Below are 15,800 nucleotides of genomic sequence, written 5' to 3'. Positions count from 1 at the left end.
TTGCATGAATATCCTTTGACTTGTAGGTGGCGTAAGCTTATGAGGAAAGCTTTGGCTCCTTCAGAGACCATTAGTAATCCAAAAGTAGAAATTGAATGTGAGAGAGAAGAGGATGAAGATACAAGACTTGTAAAAGAACTAGAAGAGTTGAAGGAAACTGAATTGAGAAAGACCAAAAGAGAAAAAAGGGTTCTAGCTAAAAAACAAGCCAAGGTTAATGGATATGTTTTACCTTTCTCTTTCTAATTCTGTGTTGGTATCCTATTTTCTACTCTTAAGTTCAGAATGCAACCCAGGAATTGTGATACTTGGGTTTAGGATAATCATAGAGAGAACAAAAAAACCGAAATGCAAATTATACTTGTATGTTTTGTTTGTTCTCTTGAATGAATTTAGTTTTATGTTTTCCAGTTTATCTTCTTACTGCTCCCTTAAGCATCTTTGTCAGCAATATTTCTGCCCAGTTTACCTTGTCAAATCACAAACCGACAACTTCGCAGATCAGCTGTAATCTGTATTCCGGTTGCCTTTTTATCACTGTCAAGTGTCAAGTGGTGGAATCTAGTGTACTGCTAAGAGAACTTATTCCGAGCTATTTTCAGCTAAAATATTGTTTGCGTTTTGCTTCTGTTAATCAGCTATATCTTGATTAGCTATGGATTTTGTTTTATCCTTTGCTGTCTATTTGGTCTCATTTTGTTCGAATGCAAATAATTCGTCTTCCAGGGCTTCTAGTTGCTTTGCTTACCCCTACCCATCTTCATTTTGATCTTAATAAAAGGAAGAAGCAGACCTGGGCTCCTTTCTAAATCAATATTCTGTATTGGTGCTACCGCTTGAACTCTTGTTTCTGAATCTTTTGGTTCTTCGTCATGTAGATGTTGAAACTTTGACCATTGTTTGTGACATAGTTCCAACTGCTGTTATCATTAGCTTACTTGTCGTTCCTTCTTTAAACTGCAGGACAAAGCACGTGAGGTGTTGCGGATGCAGTCCTATGCTGCTGAAGATGGTTTTGCTGATCCGGAGCTGTTTTCTCTAACATTGATCAAGGTATGCCCACTTCATTCTGCATAGTTTGTTACTTCATAACCCTTATCATCCACCCGTAGCAGAGACATTTGTGTTTATAGGTTTGGAAGAGTTTAAAGGGGGTGGAAGAGGTTTATGAAAACATTTCATTCATGGTTGTTGATGGGAGTAGGGTGAGCTTTTGGGGACATAGGTGGTGTGGGAACAACACATTAAGGGTTTGTTGGGTACAAGGGATAAGACGGATAACTCATCCCGAGATTAATTTTAGATAAGTTTATTCCATGTTTGTTTGGAATATAATCGAGGGATAACTTATCCCGGGATTTGTTTTTCCGGGATTGTTGTTTTATTTTTATCCCACATTGAGATAATCCTGGGGTAACTTGTTCTCCAACCAAATGAGCCCTAAGAATGACATGTCTGAACATGTATATAATTTTACACCAAATGGGGATGCTAGCAGTGGTCGATTGTGGAGTTTACAAGGCGAGATGTGCAGTGGGACTTGAGGTTTAGGAACCTTTAAAGACGTGGGATAATGTAGAACACCTCCTTTTTACATTGTGGGATAGCGTTCTTCTTTTGGGAAATTCTGAGGTGATCTGTACTTGGGTGGGTGATGTCGGGACTATGAAAGAAACTATGTTTAGTTGTGTTTTCTCTAAAAATGGAGCAGGGCATGAGATGTTGGTGTGCTAGCACTCACGTGGGTTGTTTGGAGAGGGAGTAATATGAGAGATTTTTACAGAGTAGAGAAAGATCTTTGAGGTGTAGCATATTATGAGGTTCTATAATACTGCATGTTTTTTTTTTTCATAAAACCATTTTATTGGTAAGGTTTCGGCCTTTTTTGTACTTTTTTTACGGGCATATTTTTTGCCCTTTATGAAATTTATAACTTGATAAAAAGCAGAACAATAAATTGTTTTTAATGCATTATATCCAAAATAGAGCATAGACCTGTTTTTACATGTTGGCCTATATTTAATTTTGTGGTCTAAATGAATTAAATCATCATTTACTTTTTCTTTTAAAATACTACTTTGCTGTTAAGCTGAGTATCTGGCCCATTTAATTCAGTGCAAGAGAGATGTAGTACTTGTTGATGACAATGAATGTGATGATGGAACTGCTGAAGTAAATAGCGAAGCAGACGGAAATGACCTGGAAGCCGCGGAGAATGCATCTACCGATATGGACTCCGAAGAAGATCGCTTAAGGTAACCAGACAGTAACTAGAACTGTATCAAAACCGATTATTTGACTTTGTACCACTATTGGAACTTGTTCATTAAAATTTTCAGACGTGACGATGAAATAGAGGGGTTGCTTGAGGACCACGTCAAAAGGGATATGACTCGAGGGGAAAGAAAAACAAAGCGATCCAAAATTTCCTACTTGGATGATTGTAACCTCTTGGAGGTATAGTAATTTTTAATTGTGTGTACAGTCTAGAATGAAAGTCTATTCATTGATGGGTCAAATTTTGGGCAAAAAACCTAATCAGGCGAATCAATGATTGGATTTAGCTCAAAATTGACCCATAAGAACTAGATGTAGTGTATCCTTATTTCACTTTTTCTGTATCTCTATGTTCAGCGTGGTGAAGAAGATGGTATGACTCATTCTGCTCAAGACTCTGACAGTGATAAGGGAGAGGATCAAGTGAATCCTCTAATCATACCTCTAGAAACCGCTCCATCTCAAGAGGAGGTTGTAAAAACGTGGTTTACTCAAGATGTTTTTGTTGAGCCAGAAGAGCAAGAGATGTTGGACAAGTATCACAGCGAAGATGAAATGCTAGTAGTAGATGAAGTCACCCCAATATCTAAGTCACAGACAACTGGCGAATTGCTTGCTCCAATCCTGTCAAAGAAAAGAATGGATGGTTTGCTCCAAGTCCCATCATCTGAGACACCAAATGATTTTGAGATTGTTCCTGTACCACCTACATATTCAAGTGATTCGTCATCTGATGAATCAGGTGTTGATATCGACCGAAAGGCTGAAATATTGTCTGTAGCAAAGAAATTGATTTTGAAAAAGCAGAGAGAGGCGATGATGGATGATGGTTACAACAAGTATATGTTTGATGACGAGGGGTTGCCAAAGTGGTTTGTTGACGAGGAGAAGAAGCATCGACAGCTGATAATGCCGGTGACGAAAGAGGAGATTGCTGCAATGAGAGCTCAGTTTAAAGAAATCAATGCCCGTCCTGCAAAGAAGGTAGCAGAAGCCAAAGCACGAAAGAAAAGGGCTGCTCAGAGAAAGCTGGAAAAGATTCGGAAGAAAGCTAACTCGATATCAGACCAAGCAGATGTATCTGATCGCTCAAAGAGTAGAATGATTGAACAGCTATACAGGAAGGCAACACCTAAAAGAGCAGAAAGGCAATACGTAGTGGCAAAGAAGGGTGTTCAGGTGAAGGTTGGCAGGGGGAAAGTTCTTGTTGATCGAAGAATGAAGAAAGATGCAAGAAGGCATGGAATGAGAAAGCAAGGCCTGAAGAAGGGAGGACGAGATCGAAAACCTTAAGCATCAGGCAAGAATGGGAACACAAAACTTACCGGACATAAGTTAAATTAGTTATTTTATGCAAAGCCACATCGACTTGCAGATATTATTGTAAGGTGTTTAGTAGGGGTAATGGGTTAAATGCCCAAGTGTGGTTTTTATATGTGTGTGTGTTTAGAAGGTAATGAATGAGTTATTAATTTTATAAGGTGTTTAGTAGGTAATGAGTTATTCTGACATTCATATGAAGCATATTTGCTATGTAGCTGAAAGAATATGTAATTTTATTGTTTGCTTTGAATCGAATTTGCTTGTGTCTTTTGGTTAGCAAAGATGTATTTACTTTTCTTCTCGAATATATATAAAATAATGCATATGTTAAACGAGAAACAAAAATAGATTACGAAATGAGAATATAATGCTAGCAGTTAAGTTAATTTTTTCCACAGAAACAATAACTAACATAATAAGCGTACACACATTTATGCAAATGAATGTGATACTCTAACCAGTTTCACAACTAAAGTTCAATTACAACTCCACAAAAGCAAATGCAACAGTACAACACCTAAAAGAAATCATAAACACACAACACTAGTGAAAATAAATGATAGACATATATCTATATCCCACGCATAGCAAAGGGACACAGACATTATTCATTTTACGACATACAACAACACCAGTGTCAAACCCTAATCATAAGCTCAGTGAAAATAAATGATAGACACATATCTATATCCCACGCATAGCAAAGGGACACAGACATTATTCATTTTACGACATACAACAACACCAGTGTCAAATCCTAATCATAAGCTCTGACGCAGTAGGGGTGGACCTCCTCAACCACAACATGGCAGGTTGGACACCGAACTATGTTGTCAGGGTTGAGTAGGCGACGAACATTCCTCCATGACATGTTCCCCATGAGCAGGTTGAGGTAACAACGCGTGTGCAAGGTGTGACGACACGGCTGTGTAATGACGAACCACTCTCGAGGCAAGTGAGGGTAGTTGCAACAACCAGAACGGTAATTTGGAAGTGTAACATGCAGCTCCGAGGGTATGTCATACGGGGCCAATGGGAGATGTTGGGCAGAGGGAATCAAATGAGGAGGAGGAGGAGCCATGGCAGTAAGGTGAATGTACTCGTTTACTACAAGCGGCGTTGCGCATGTTGAACATATGGGATTGACATGACGAAGATTACTGAGTCGCTCTTGAAAGAGGTTTGCAGCTTCTTGACCACTCATGTTGTTTGGTAACACAACAGTGTCGATCAAATGTTGACAAGCAACGTCGTATTCTTGTTCCGCATGAATAATCCAGTCCAAAAAGCACCGCATGTGGGCAGGGTGTCCATGACAACCTTGGATGAAGGTAATGGCTCTTTTGGTGCCATTTTCTGAATAGTCTCTTAAGTTGAAATTCTCTAGGCAAATCATGCATGTCCTTCCGATCACAAGTTGAAGGAAGGGGAACCTCGTTATAAGATCATTATTAGCAGCCATTTGATCTTCTTTTGAAATATTGCAAACACAATAGCAAAGTAATAGTTTTTGTAGTATTCTCAGAAGATATACAAGTGTTCAATTGAACTTGTGAGCCCATTTTATACCCAAAACTTAGCTATCCCAAGATATCAAAAAGCAGAATAGGTAAGAAACGACACAAGTTAGACGTAGTTGTCAAAAACACATTTAAACTATTTTTTTTTCTTTTTAATATAACAAATAAACTATCGAGAATACGAATCTATACCTAAACTATCCCTCATTAAGATTTCGTAATTAATTGTAATCTTTTCTTTTTCTTATAGATTTTAGCTAGTATAATTATTGTATATCTGTCAAAAATATAGACACTAGTATCTACGTTGATTATACAAACTAGGGGTGTACAAAATTGAATCGAGAACCGAAAATCGAATTAAATAGAAAATCGAGTCAAACCAAAAAAAAAACCTGACTAGTGGTTTGGTTTGACTTGGTTTGGTATTGAAAAAAAAATCGACTATATTTGGGTTGATTTTGGTTTTAACTAAAAAAAAATCAACCCGAGACCAAACCAACCCGACATTATATATATAATTTTAAAATTTTAATTTTACATAAAAATGTTTACTTTGATATCATTTTAAAATATTTCTTATACTATTTTATAGTAATTATCTTTTAAATATATTATTTCAAGTTTAAAACTTAGAATTCGGATTGGTTGAATAAAGATTATAGTTCATACATGTTGATAATTATAATAAAACTTAAATCAAAATCAAACTAATACTAATGCAAAAGAAAAAAATCAATTCAACACTAAGAATGACAATAATATATTGAGTATTTGTTCTTTAGTTTACATTGTTTTAGATAATTAAAATACATAGTCTAATTTTAATTTTTCTTATATATTTAGTAATGTAACTTGTACTTATTTAAACTTATTTTAGCATGGTTTAGTACTTTTAAATTATGATTATTTTTTCATTATAACTTTACAATATTTATTTTATATGATGATTTCATTATTATTTTTTATTGAAAATTTTTCTGTCATCAATATTCATCTCATATTTGTGTCATTTTTTTAGATAACACCTTAATTAATTGCATTTTGGTTGGACTAAAGAAATATTTGGAGCATAAGTTAATCATATGTTTGTATGCAAATTTTACCGAAAAATCCAATAATCTGGAAAAATCTGAAGTTTTAGTTTGGTTTGATTCATAATTATAAAAATTTGACACAATGATTTGATTTGGTATTTGAAAAACCTGAACAACCCGAGGTTGAAAAATTTGAAAAAAAAATGAATTTTATTAGTTTGTTTTGATTTATAAATTTAAAAATCTTACATAAATGATTTGATATGATATTTGAAAAATCCGAATCGACTTGATGATGTACACCGCTAATACAAACTATTATGACTAGGTGAGTGAGTTCTTAGTTTTAATTCATTTGACTAAAACTTGAATTCTTCTTTTTGGTATGAAATTAGCAAGTTATCCTGTTATCATTTAAAATCTTTTTTTTCACTTTTAACGAAATTCATGTGACCCAAAAATCAAAATTATGATGTAAAAAGTCTAATATGATTTTCCATAAATATGGAAAGTTAACCAACCCTTTACTTCAAAAAAAATTTAATCAACATCACGTGCATGTAAATTTGTTTTCCCCTAATTTATGACTACAAAGTTTTAACTGTTCACTCGTGTGATTCATATATATATATATATATATATTAGAAAAAGAGAAATATCGCTGAAAAATATTGATATATTGGATAAATTGATAACTCATTAAGTCTATAATAGCTATTCACTACTTTACTCATACATAAATATATTAAATCATATTAATCTAGTATCTTATTCCTTTAGTTTACAACTTCACATCTATTTATAATTTTTAGACTATATTAAAAGCATGAAGACCAAAAAACAATCAAACAAAAGTTGAAATAATTGGAGAATCTTGCAAACAACCCTATTATTTTTCAGACATTTACATGCTCCTCTCTCACGGTCACGGACTAAATGCAGTATATCCCAAAGTGGAGTAAAGGAGGGAGTCACTCTTAACATATGTGTGTCCTAAAATGTATCTACAAACAAAATTAAAAAGTAATAGAGATAACATGAAAACATACATGTTTATCTATATTGTTTTGTAGGGCTGCAAATGGATATATGGATTTTCATTTTTCAAATATTTAACTAAATTATTTGTGTCAAACTTTTAAATAAAATTAATAAAACTTGAATTTTTCAACCTCAATTTTTTTTTGGGTTTTTTCCGATATTTCTGATAAAGTATTCATACATGATATAATAGGGGTATACAAAACCGAATCGAAAATCAAATTAAACCCAAATCAAGTCAACCCGAAAAACACCCCGAGTAGCGGTTTGGTTTGACTTGGTTTGTGTTTTGGAAAAAAAAATCTGACTATATTCGGATGGTTTGGTTTTAACTAAAAAAACCAATCTGAAACTAATTTAACCCGACATTATATATGTCATTTTAAAATTTATTTTATACATAAAAATATTTACTTTGATATAATTTATAAATATTCTTATAGTATTTCATAGTTTTATCTTTTAATTTATTATTTCAACTTTAAAACTTAGAATTCAGAATGGTTCAATAATGATTTTGGTTTATAGATGTTGATAATTATAATAAAACTTAAATCAAAATCAAATTAATCCTAATACAAAAAGAAAATCAATTTAACACTAAGAATGACAATAATATTGAATATTTGTTCTTTAGTTTTACATCGGTTTAGATAATTAAAATACATAGTCTAATTTTAATTTTCCTTAAATATTTAGTAATGTAACTAATACTTATTTAACTTATTTTAGCATGATTTTATACTTTTAAATTATGGATATTTTCATTATGATTTTACAATATTTATTTTATATGACGATTTCATTATTATTTTTAATTGAATAATTTTGTGTCATCAATACTCATCTCATAGTTTGTGTTATTTTTGTAAGAAAAGTATTAGATAATTGAATTTTTGTTTGACTAAAGTGAAGCACAAATTAATGATATGTTTGTATGCAAACATTACCGAAAAATCGAAAAAAAAGAAAAAAAATCAAGGTTTATTATTTGGTTTGATTTATAAATTTAAAAATTCGATAAAATGATTTGGTTTTTGAAAAATTCGAACCAACCCGAGGTTGAAAAAATCGAAAAATTCAAATTTTATTAGTTTGGTTTTGTTCATAAATTTACATTTTTTATTCAAATGGATTGATTTGATATTTGAAAAACCCAAAGCAACCCAATCATGTACACCACTAATACATGATACAAACATATATAACAAAATGCAAATGTCTAAGGTATTTTTTAAGAAAATAACAGAATATATGAGATGATTGACGATATTTAAGTATACAACAAAAATAATAATGAAATCACATCAAGCGAATATTACAAATTAATCAATCATAATGAAAATGATCATAATTTAAAAATACTAAATCATTTTAAAATGAATGTAATAAATATTAGCTACATCACTAAATATTAAAGAAAATCCAAATTAAATTATATATTTTAATTGTCTAAGCAATTTAAACTAAAGAACAAATATTCACCCATCCCTTATTTTAGTAGTAATAATCTTTACTTGCCATCTATATTAGTAGTTTTGGTTGAGTTCTAAAGGGTAAGTGTATTAGAGCAAGTGTTTGAATTCGTTGTTTAAAACTTAAAAGTTAAGATGCAGGTATGAATCTTAATCATTCAAATTCAGTCCATTAAGTATGTTTTATTTTTAGGTCTGAATTTGAATAATTTATATTCAACCCATTAAGTTTATTTGTTTTATTTTTTAAGAAATCTCTTAATAGGTCTGAAGATGTCTGAACGAATCAGATTGAATGAGGCTCTTAACAACATTTAGACTCATTTGATAAATTATCAAATAATAAATCATAACTTCTATGTTTTAGGCGTTCCTTTTTATCTCATAACTAAAAATGTCTTTCTCACTTTTTTCAATCAAACGCCATCTTTTCCCAACTGGTAAGTTTTTATAAATCCTTTCAAAGATTTATTTTTATATTAATAATTTTCTTGTATTGTAGTGTGTCAAGAACATTGGTTGCAATAATATTTTTGGTGTATTTTGTTTATCAAGATTTTTGAATGAAAAAACAGTACTCCACATCATGATTATTAAAACTTTTAACACTTTTTTTTAATCAAAAGTGATATATTTTGTTGGAATGAAAATTTTATAATATTGTATTAATATAATCTTCAATTTCACTTCCACATTCATACATTGAAAAACAAATAGCATTAATTATTTAGTGTTCAGATTTAGAGACAATCGCTTAATATTCGGATGTGTATTCAGATCAAAACACACAAATCTTAATGCATATCTTAATATTCAAATTTGTATTCAGATTCAGATCTCTTAATCTTAATGGAAACAAATGAGGCCTAACGTTTTTAATTATGTCTTAAATTAAAGTCATGTCAAATATACTAAAATATTTTTTTTAATTTTTGTTACGACCTGTTTAGTCGTTTCGAGCAGTAGAATCATTTGTGATAAAAACTGACTGGGTCGACGGATCACGCGACGGACCGTCATGGTCATGACGGACCGTCATGGACTCCGTCGTCCCACACTTGTGTAATTTTCCTGTGGGTTATGGATCAACTCTCTGAACTTCGCGACGGAAGTGCAGCACGAACCGTCGTAGACACGACGGATCGTCACAAACATCCTTACTGAATTTGGCTCTCTGAACTTTGTGACGGACCTGCAGGACGGACCGTCGCAGGTACGACGGGCCGTCACAAGCGGCGTAACCTCGACTGGGTCGGTTTCTGCTAAAAGTTTTAAGGGGTGTTTTGGACTATTTATGACAAACTGTATGAAATTAGTGGGTAAGTTTAATAACTTATTTACTTGGGGGTTAAAGGAGGTAACTTAAAATAAATAATGGGTTACTTTTATCATAAGGAATTATATGATAATTAGGGTAAAAGAAAAAGAATCTGGAGAAGGAAAAAGAGAGGGAGAACGAGCGAGACAAAGGGAGAAGCGAAGAGGAAAGCAAAGACATTGAGAAGTAGCTTGCTTGATCACGATTCTTCGGTGGAGGTAGGTTATGGTTTATGTTATTTCATAGAAAACTCTAAATAGCGATTGATATGTATTGGGTAGTATTGTAAAGTCTTCTATATGCTTGATTGTGTGTTTGTATGTTGTGATTGTGGAATCCTAAATCTTATCCCTCTCTATTAAGATGATGCATACATAAAAGAGGCTTGATGAACTAAAGCAATGAGAATAGGGGATCGGGTGTCACGTTCCGACACGTAGTAATAGGGGATCGGAGTGTCACGTTCCGACACGTAGTAATAGGGGATCGGAGTGTCACGTTCTGACACGGTAGTATTAGGGGATCGGAGTGTCACGTTCCGACACGGTAACATTGGAGGGAATGAATCTTAAATTATGTATATGTAATTAAATTCAAAGAACCTATTTCCCAAATGAGTATGGTGTGGAGGCTTGAGTCCTCATAGGTGCGCTTGGTGTTGTTGCCAATGGTTCTTGTACTTGTTGTTTCTACCTGTTGAGTATTGTAGTTGATCTTATAATATTACTTGATATATATTGCTTTCTATTTTGAGTTGGCCGATGATACCTACTCAGTACGTGTTCCTAGTACTGACCCCTACTTCTATTTTGCTTTTGTTTATATTGTTGAGTGCAGCAAACGTGCCATCGACTTCGACTCGTCCTAAACTCTAGCCAGTCTTCAGTATATCAGAATTCAGGGTGAGCTACTGTTTCTAGCTCGGACTGGACTCTCTCCTTCACGTCTTGATGTCTTGAAGTTCGGACATGGACCATCTCTTTTACTCATTTTAGCTTCTTAAATACTCTTAGAATTAGAAATTTGAGGATAGATGTTCTTGATGTGATGACTTCCAGATTTTGGGAATAATAAGTATTGAGTTTTAGAAGTTATTTAATTGATTTTTTTGTTAATGAGTTTTGAGTCTTCCGCATTATATTTTGTTCACTATGGTTGAAATATTGGTAAATGTTGGGGTTTAGATTTGTTGGTTCGCTCACATAGGAGGATAAATGTGGGTGCCACTCGCGACTCGTTTTGGGTCGTGACAATTTTATAACATCAAACATGCTCAATTGTCATGTGAAAAAATGAAATTAAAATATTGTTAAAAAGAGAAATGCAACTATCGAAAAAATCACACTATCAATTATTGCTTTTGGCAAGAAACTACTTATTTTACATCTTCACTCTACTGATCATATAGTGTTGACGGACAAACATACCCTTGGCTTTTACAAATAATTATTTTTGTGATTTCTTATAATATTGTTTTTCATAAAATTTTGTTATGGTAATGAAAATTATTGTTTGAACCTCAAATTATATTTTATATCAAAAGGTTGCATTTAAAATTCAATCCAATATAAATGTATTTATACATGATACAAACATATAATAAATTAGTGTTTTAAATATATCTTTAGTCCTATAAAAATGTAAATGTCTAAGGTATTCTCTAAGAAAACAAAACAATATATGAGATGAGTGATGACATTAAAGTATTCAACAAAAATAATAATGAAATCACATAAAAACGAATATTACAAATAATTAGTCATATGAAAATGATCATAATTTTAAAGTATTAAATCATTCTAAAACGAATCTTATAAATTTTAGCTACATCACTAAATATTAAAGTAAAATCAAAATTAATTTTAATTGTCTAAACAATGTAAACTAAAGAAAAAATATTCCCCCAACCCTTATTTTAGTAGTCATCTATTTTAGTTGTTTGGATTAGTTGTTTAAAACTTATAATAGTAAGTCTTAATGATGATTGGATAATCAAACCTTTTTAATTATCTTTTAAATTAAAGTCATGTCAAATATATTAAAGTATTTTTCAATTTTATAAAATTAAATATGCTACGTGAAAAATTGAAACTAAAATATTGTTAAAAAAGAGAAATGCAACTATAAAAAAAAAATACACTATCAATTAGGGGTGGACATGGTTGCGTTGGTTTGGATTTTTCAAATATCAAACCACGCCATTTGTGTCGAAACATTAAATCTATAACCAAACCAATAAAACTCGAAATTTTTTTTCGCGTTTTCGAGTTTTTTCGCTTAAGTATTCATAAACACACACACACACACACACACACACATATATATATATATAATCATCTTTTATACTTAATTATATGCTAATTAGGGTAAAAGAAAAAGAGTTTGAATAAGAAAAATAGAAAGAACAAAGAGAGGGAGAAACGATCGATCAAGAGGAGAGAACGAAGAGGAAAGCAAAGCATTGAAAAGTAGATTCTTGATCACAAATTCTTCGGTGGAGGTAGGTTATGGTTTATGCTATTCGTAGTAAACTCTTAATAGCGAATGATATGTATTGGGTAGTGTTGTAAACCCTTCTATATGCTTAATTGCATGCTTGCATGAATGTGATTATATAACTGTGATAAAATAAGCATGATGAAGCTAATGAATCCTAAATCTTGAAAAACCCTAATCTACTTTGTTAATGATGATGCCTTGGTATAAAAGAAGGCTTGATGAACGAAAGTAGTGAGATTAGGGGATCGGGTGCCACGTTCCGGTACCAGGATAGTATGATGAGGATCGGGTGTCACGTTCCGGCACCAGGATAGTATGATGAGGATCGAAGTGTCACGTTCCGGCACCAGGATAGTATGATGAGGATCGGAGTGTCACGTTCCGGCACCAGGATAGTATGATGAGGATCGGAGTGTCACGTTCCGGCACCAGGATAGTATGATGAGGATCGAAGTGTCACGTTCCGGCACCAGGATAGTATGATGAGGATCGAAGTGTCACGTTCCGGCACCAGGATAGTATGATGAGGATCGAAGTGTCACGTTCCGGCACCAGGATAGTATGATGAGGATCGAAGTGTCACGTTCCGGCACCAGGATAGTATGATGAGGATCGAAGTGTCACGTTCCGGCACCAGGATAGTATGATGAGGATCGAAGTGTCACGTTCCGGCACCAGGATAGTATGATGAGGATCGAAGTGTCACGTTCCGGCACCAGGATAGTATGATGAGGATCGAAGTGTCACGTTCCGGCACCAGGATAGTATGATGAGGATCGAAGTGTCACGTTCCGGCACCAGGATAGTATGATGAGGATCGAAGTGTCACGTTCCGGCACCAGGATAGTATGATGAGGATCGAAGTGTCACGTTCCGGCACCAGGATAGTATGATGAGGATCGAAGTGTCACGTTCCGGCACCAGGATAGTATGATGAGGATCGAAGTGTCACGTTCCGGCACCAGGATAGTATGATGAGGATCGAAGTGTCACGTTCCGGCACCAGGATAGTATGATGAGGATCGAAGTGTCACGTTCCGGCACCAGGATAGTATGATGAGGATCGAAGTGTCACGTTCCGGCACCAGGATAGTATGATGAGGATCGAAGTGTCACGTTCCGGCACCAGGATAGTATGATGAGGATCGAAGTGTCACGTTCCGGCACCAGGATAGTATGATGAGGATCGAAGTGTCACGTTCCGGCACCAGGATAGTATGATGAGGATCGAAGTGTCACGTTCCGGCACCAGGATAGTATGATGAGGATCGAAGTGTCACGTTCCGGCACCAGGATAGTATGATGAGGATCGAAGTGTCACGTTCCGGCACCAGGATAGTATGATGAGGATCGAAGTGTCACGTTCCGGCACCAGGATAGTATGATGAGGATCGAAGTGTCACGTTCCGGCACCAGGATAGTATGATGAGGATCGAAGTGTCACGTTCCGGCACCAGGATAGTATGATGAGGATCGAAGTGTCACGTTCCGGCACCAGGATAGTATGATGAGGATCGAAGTGTCACGTTCCGGCACCAGGATAGTATGATGAGGATCGAAGTGTCACGTTCCGGCACCAGGATAGTATGATGAGGATCGAAGTGTCACGTTCCGGCACCAGGATAGTATGATGAGGATCGAAGTGTCACGTTCCGGCACCAGGATAGTATGATGAGGATCGAAGTGTCACGTTCCGGCACCAGGATAGTATGATGAGGATCGAAGTGTCACGTTCCGGCACCAGGATAGTATGATGAGGATCGAAGTGTCACGTTCCGGCACCAGGATAGTATGATGAGGATCGAAGTGTCACGTTCCGGCACCAGGATAGTATGATGAGGATCGAAGTGTCACGTTCCGGCACCAGGATAGTATGATGAGGATCGAAGTGTCACGTTCCGGCACCAGGATAGTATGATGAGGATCGAAGTGTCACGTTCCGGCACCAGGATAGTATGATGAGGATCGAAGTGTCACGTTCCGGCACCAGGATAGTATGATGAGGATCGAAGTGTCACGTTCCGGCACCAGGATAGTATGATGAGGATCGAAGTGTCACGTTCCGGCACCAGGATAGTATGATGAGGATCGAAGTGTCACGTTCCGGCACCAGGATAGTATGATGAGGATCGAAGTGTCACGTTCCGGCACCAGGATAGTATGATGAGGATCGAAGTGTCACGTTCCGGCACCAGGATAGTATGATGAGGATCGAAGTGTCACGTTCCGGCACCAGGATAGTATGATGAGGATCGAAGTGTCACGTTCCGGCACCAGGATAGTATGATGAGGATCGAAGTGTCACGTTCCGGCACCAGGATAGTATGATGAGGATCGAAGTGTCACGTTCCGGCACCAGGATAGTATGATGAGGATCGAAGTGTCACGTTCCGGCACCAGGATAGTATGATGAGGATCGGAGTGTCACGTTCCGACACCAGGATAGTATATGGATCGGGTGCCACGTTCTGGTACCAGGATAGTATATGAGGATCGGAGTGTCACGTTCCGGCACCAGGATAGTATATGGAGCGGAGTGTCCGGTACCGACACGAGAGAAATAAAAATAATGAATCTTGAAAGATGTTAATATACTCAATTTAATGAAACTAATTCCGAAATGAGTATGATGGGGAGGCGTGAGTCCTCATTGATGTGCTTGGTGTTGTGACCAAGGGTTATGGTAATTGTAAATGCCGCATGTTGAGTATTGTAGTTGATTTTATGATACTATCTGATATATACTGTTTTCTATTTTTAGTTGACCGATGATATCTACTCAGTACCTGTGTTTTGTGCTGACCCCTACTTGTATGTTTTCTTTTTATTATTTGTGGAGTGCAGCAAACGTACCGTCGTCTTCAACTCAACCGCAACTCTAGCCAGTCTTCATTACACCGGATTTCAGGGTGAGCTAACGCTTCTAGCTTGGACTGGGTCCTCTTCTTCGAGTCTTGATGCCTTGAACTTCCGGCATGGACTAGCTTTTTATTTATTCTAGCTTTCTAGATACTCTTAGAATTAGTAATTTGAGGATAGATGTTCTTGTGATGATGACTTCCAGATTTTGGGGATAGTAATTGATAAACTTTAGAAGTTATTTATTGGTTATATTAATGAGTTTTAAGTCTTCCGCATTATTATTCTGTTTATTATGTTTGAATTGTTGGGGGTTTAGATTGGTTGGTTCGCCCACATAGTAGGATAAGTGTGGGTGCCACTCGCGGCTAGTTTTGGGTCGTGACAAACTTGGTATCAGAGCATTAGGTTCGTTGGTCTCATCACACAAGAACGAGTCTAGTAGAGTCTT

The 15,800-nt window shown here is 35.3% G+C and overlaps 1 protein-coding gene and 1 pseudogene across 1 annotated transcript in view; one reads left to right on the top strand and one right to left on the bottom strand.

Moving 5' to 3' along the window:
• LOC107002312 (adoMet-dependent rRNA methyltransferase spb1-like) overlaps positions 1-3,881 on the top strand; it is a 6,985-nt gene extending 3,104 nt beyond the window's left edge. Inside the window, exons 8-11 of the mRNA XM_015200281.2 lie at positions 964-1,053; positions 2,116-2,255; positions 2,340-2,457; positions 2,635-3,881. Of these exons, the coding sequence (XP_015055767.1) occupies positions 964-1,053; positions 2,116-2,255; positions 2,340-2,457; positions 2,635-3,570 (1,284 nt within the window). The 3' untranslated portion in view covers positions 3,571-3,881. The remainder of the gene's footprint in view (positions 1-963; positions 1,054-2,115; positions 2,256-2,339; positions 2,458-2,634) is intronic.
• A 180-nt stretch (positions 3,882-4,061) lies between these two features.
• Positions 4,062-5,162, bottom strand: LOC114074178 (annotated as a pseudogene).
• Positions 5,163-15,800: the final 10,638 nt, after the last annotated feature.

The sequence above is a fragment of the Solanum pennellii genome, chromosome 10, assembly GCF_001406875.1.
Source record: "Solanum pennellii chromosome 10, SPENNV200".
Lineage (NCBI taxonomy): Eukaryota > Viridiplantae > Streptophyta > Magnoliopsida > Solanales > Solanaceae > Solanum > Solanum pennellii.
The sequence above is the reverse complement of the archived record's forward strand: the minus strand, read 5'-3'. Positions and strand labels throughout refer to the sequence as shown.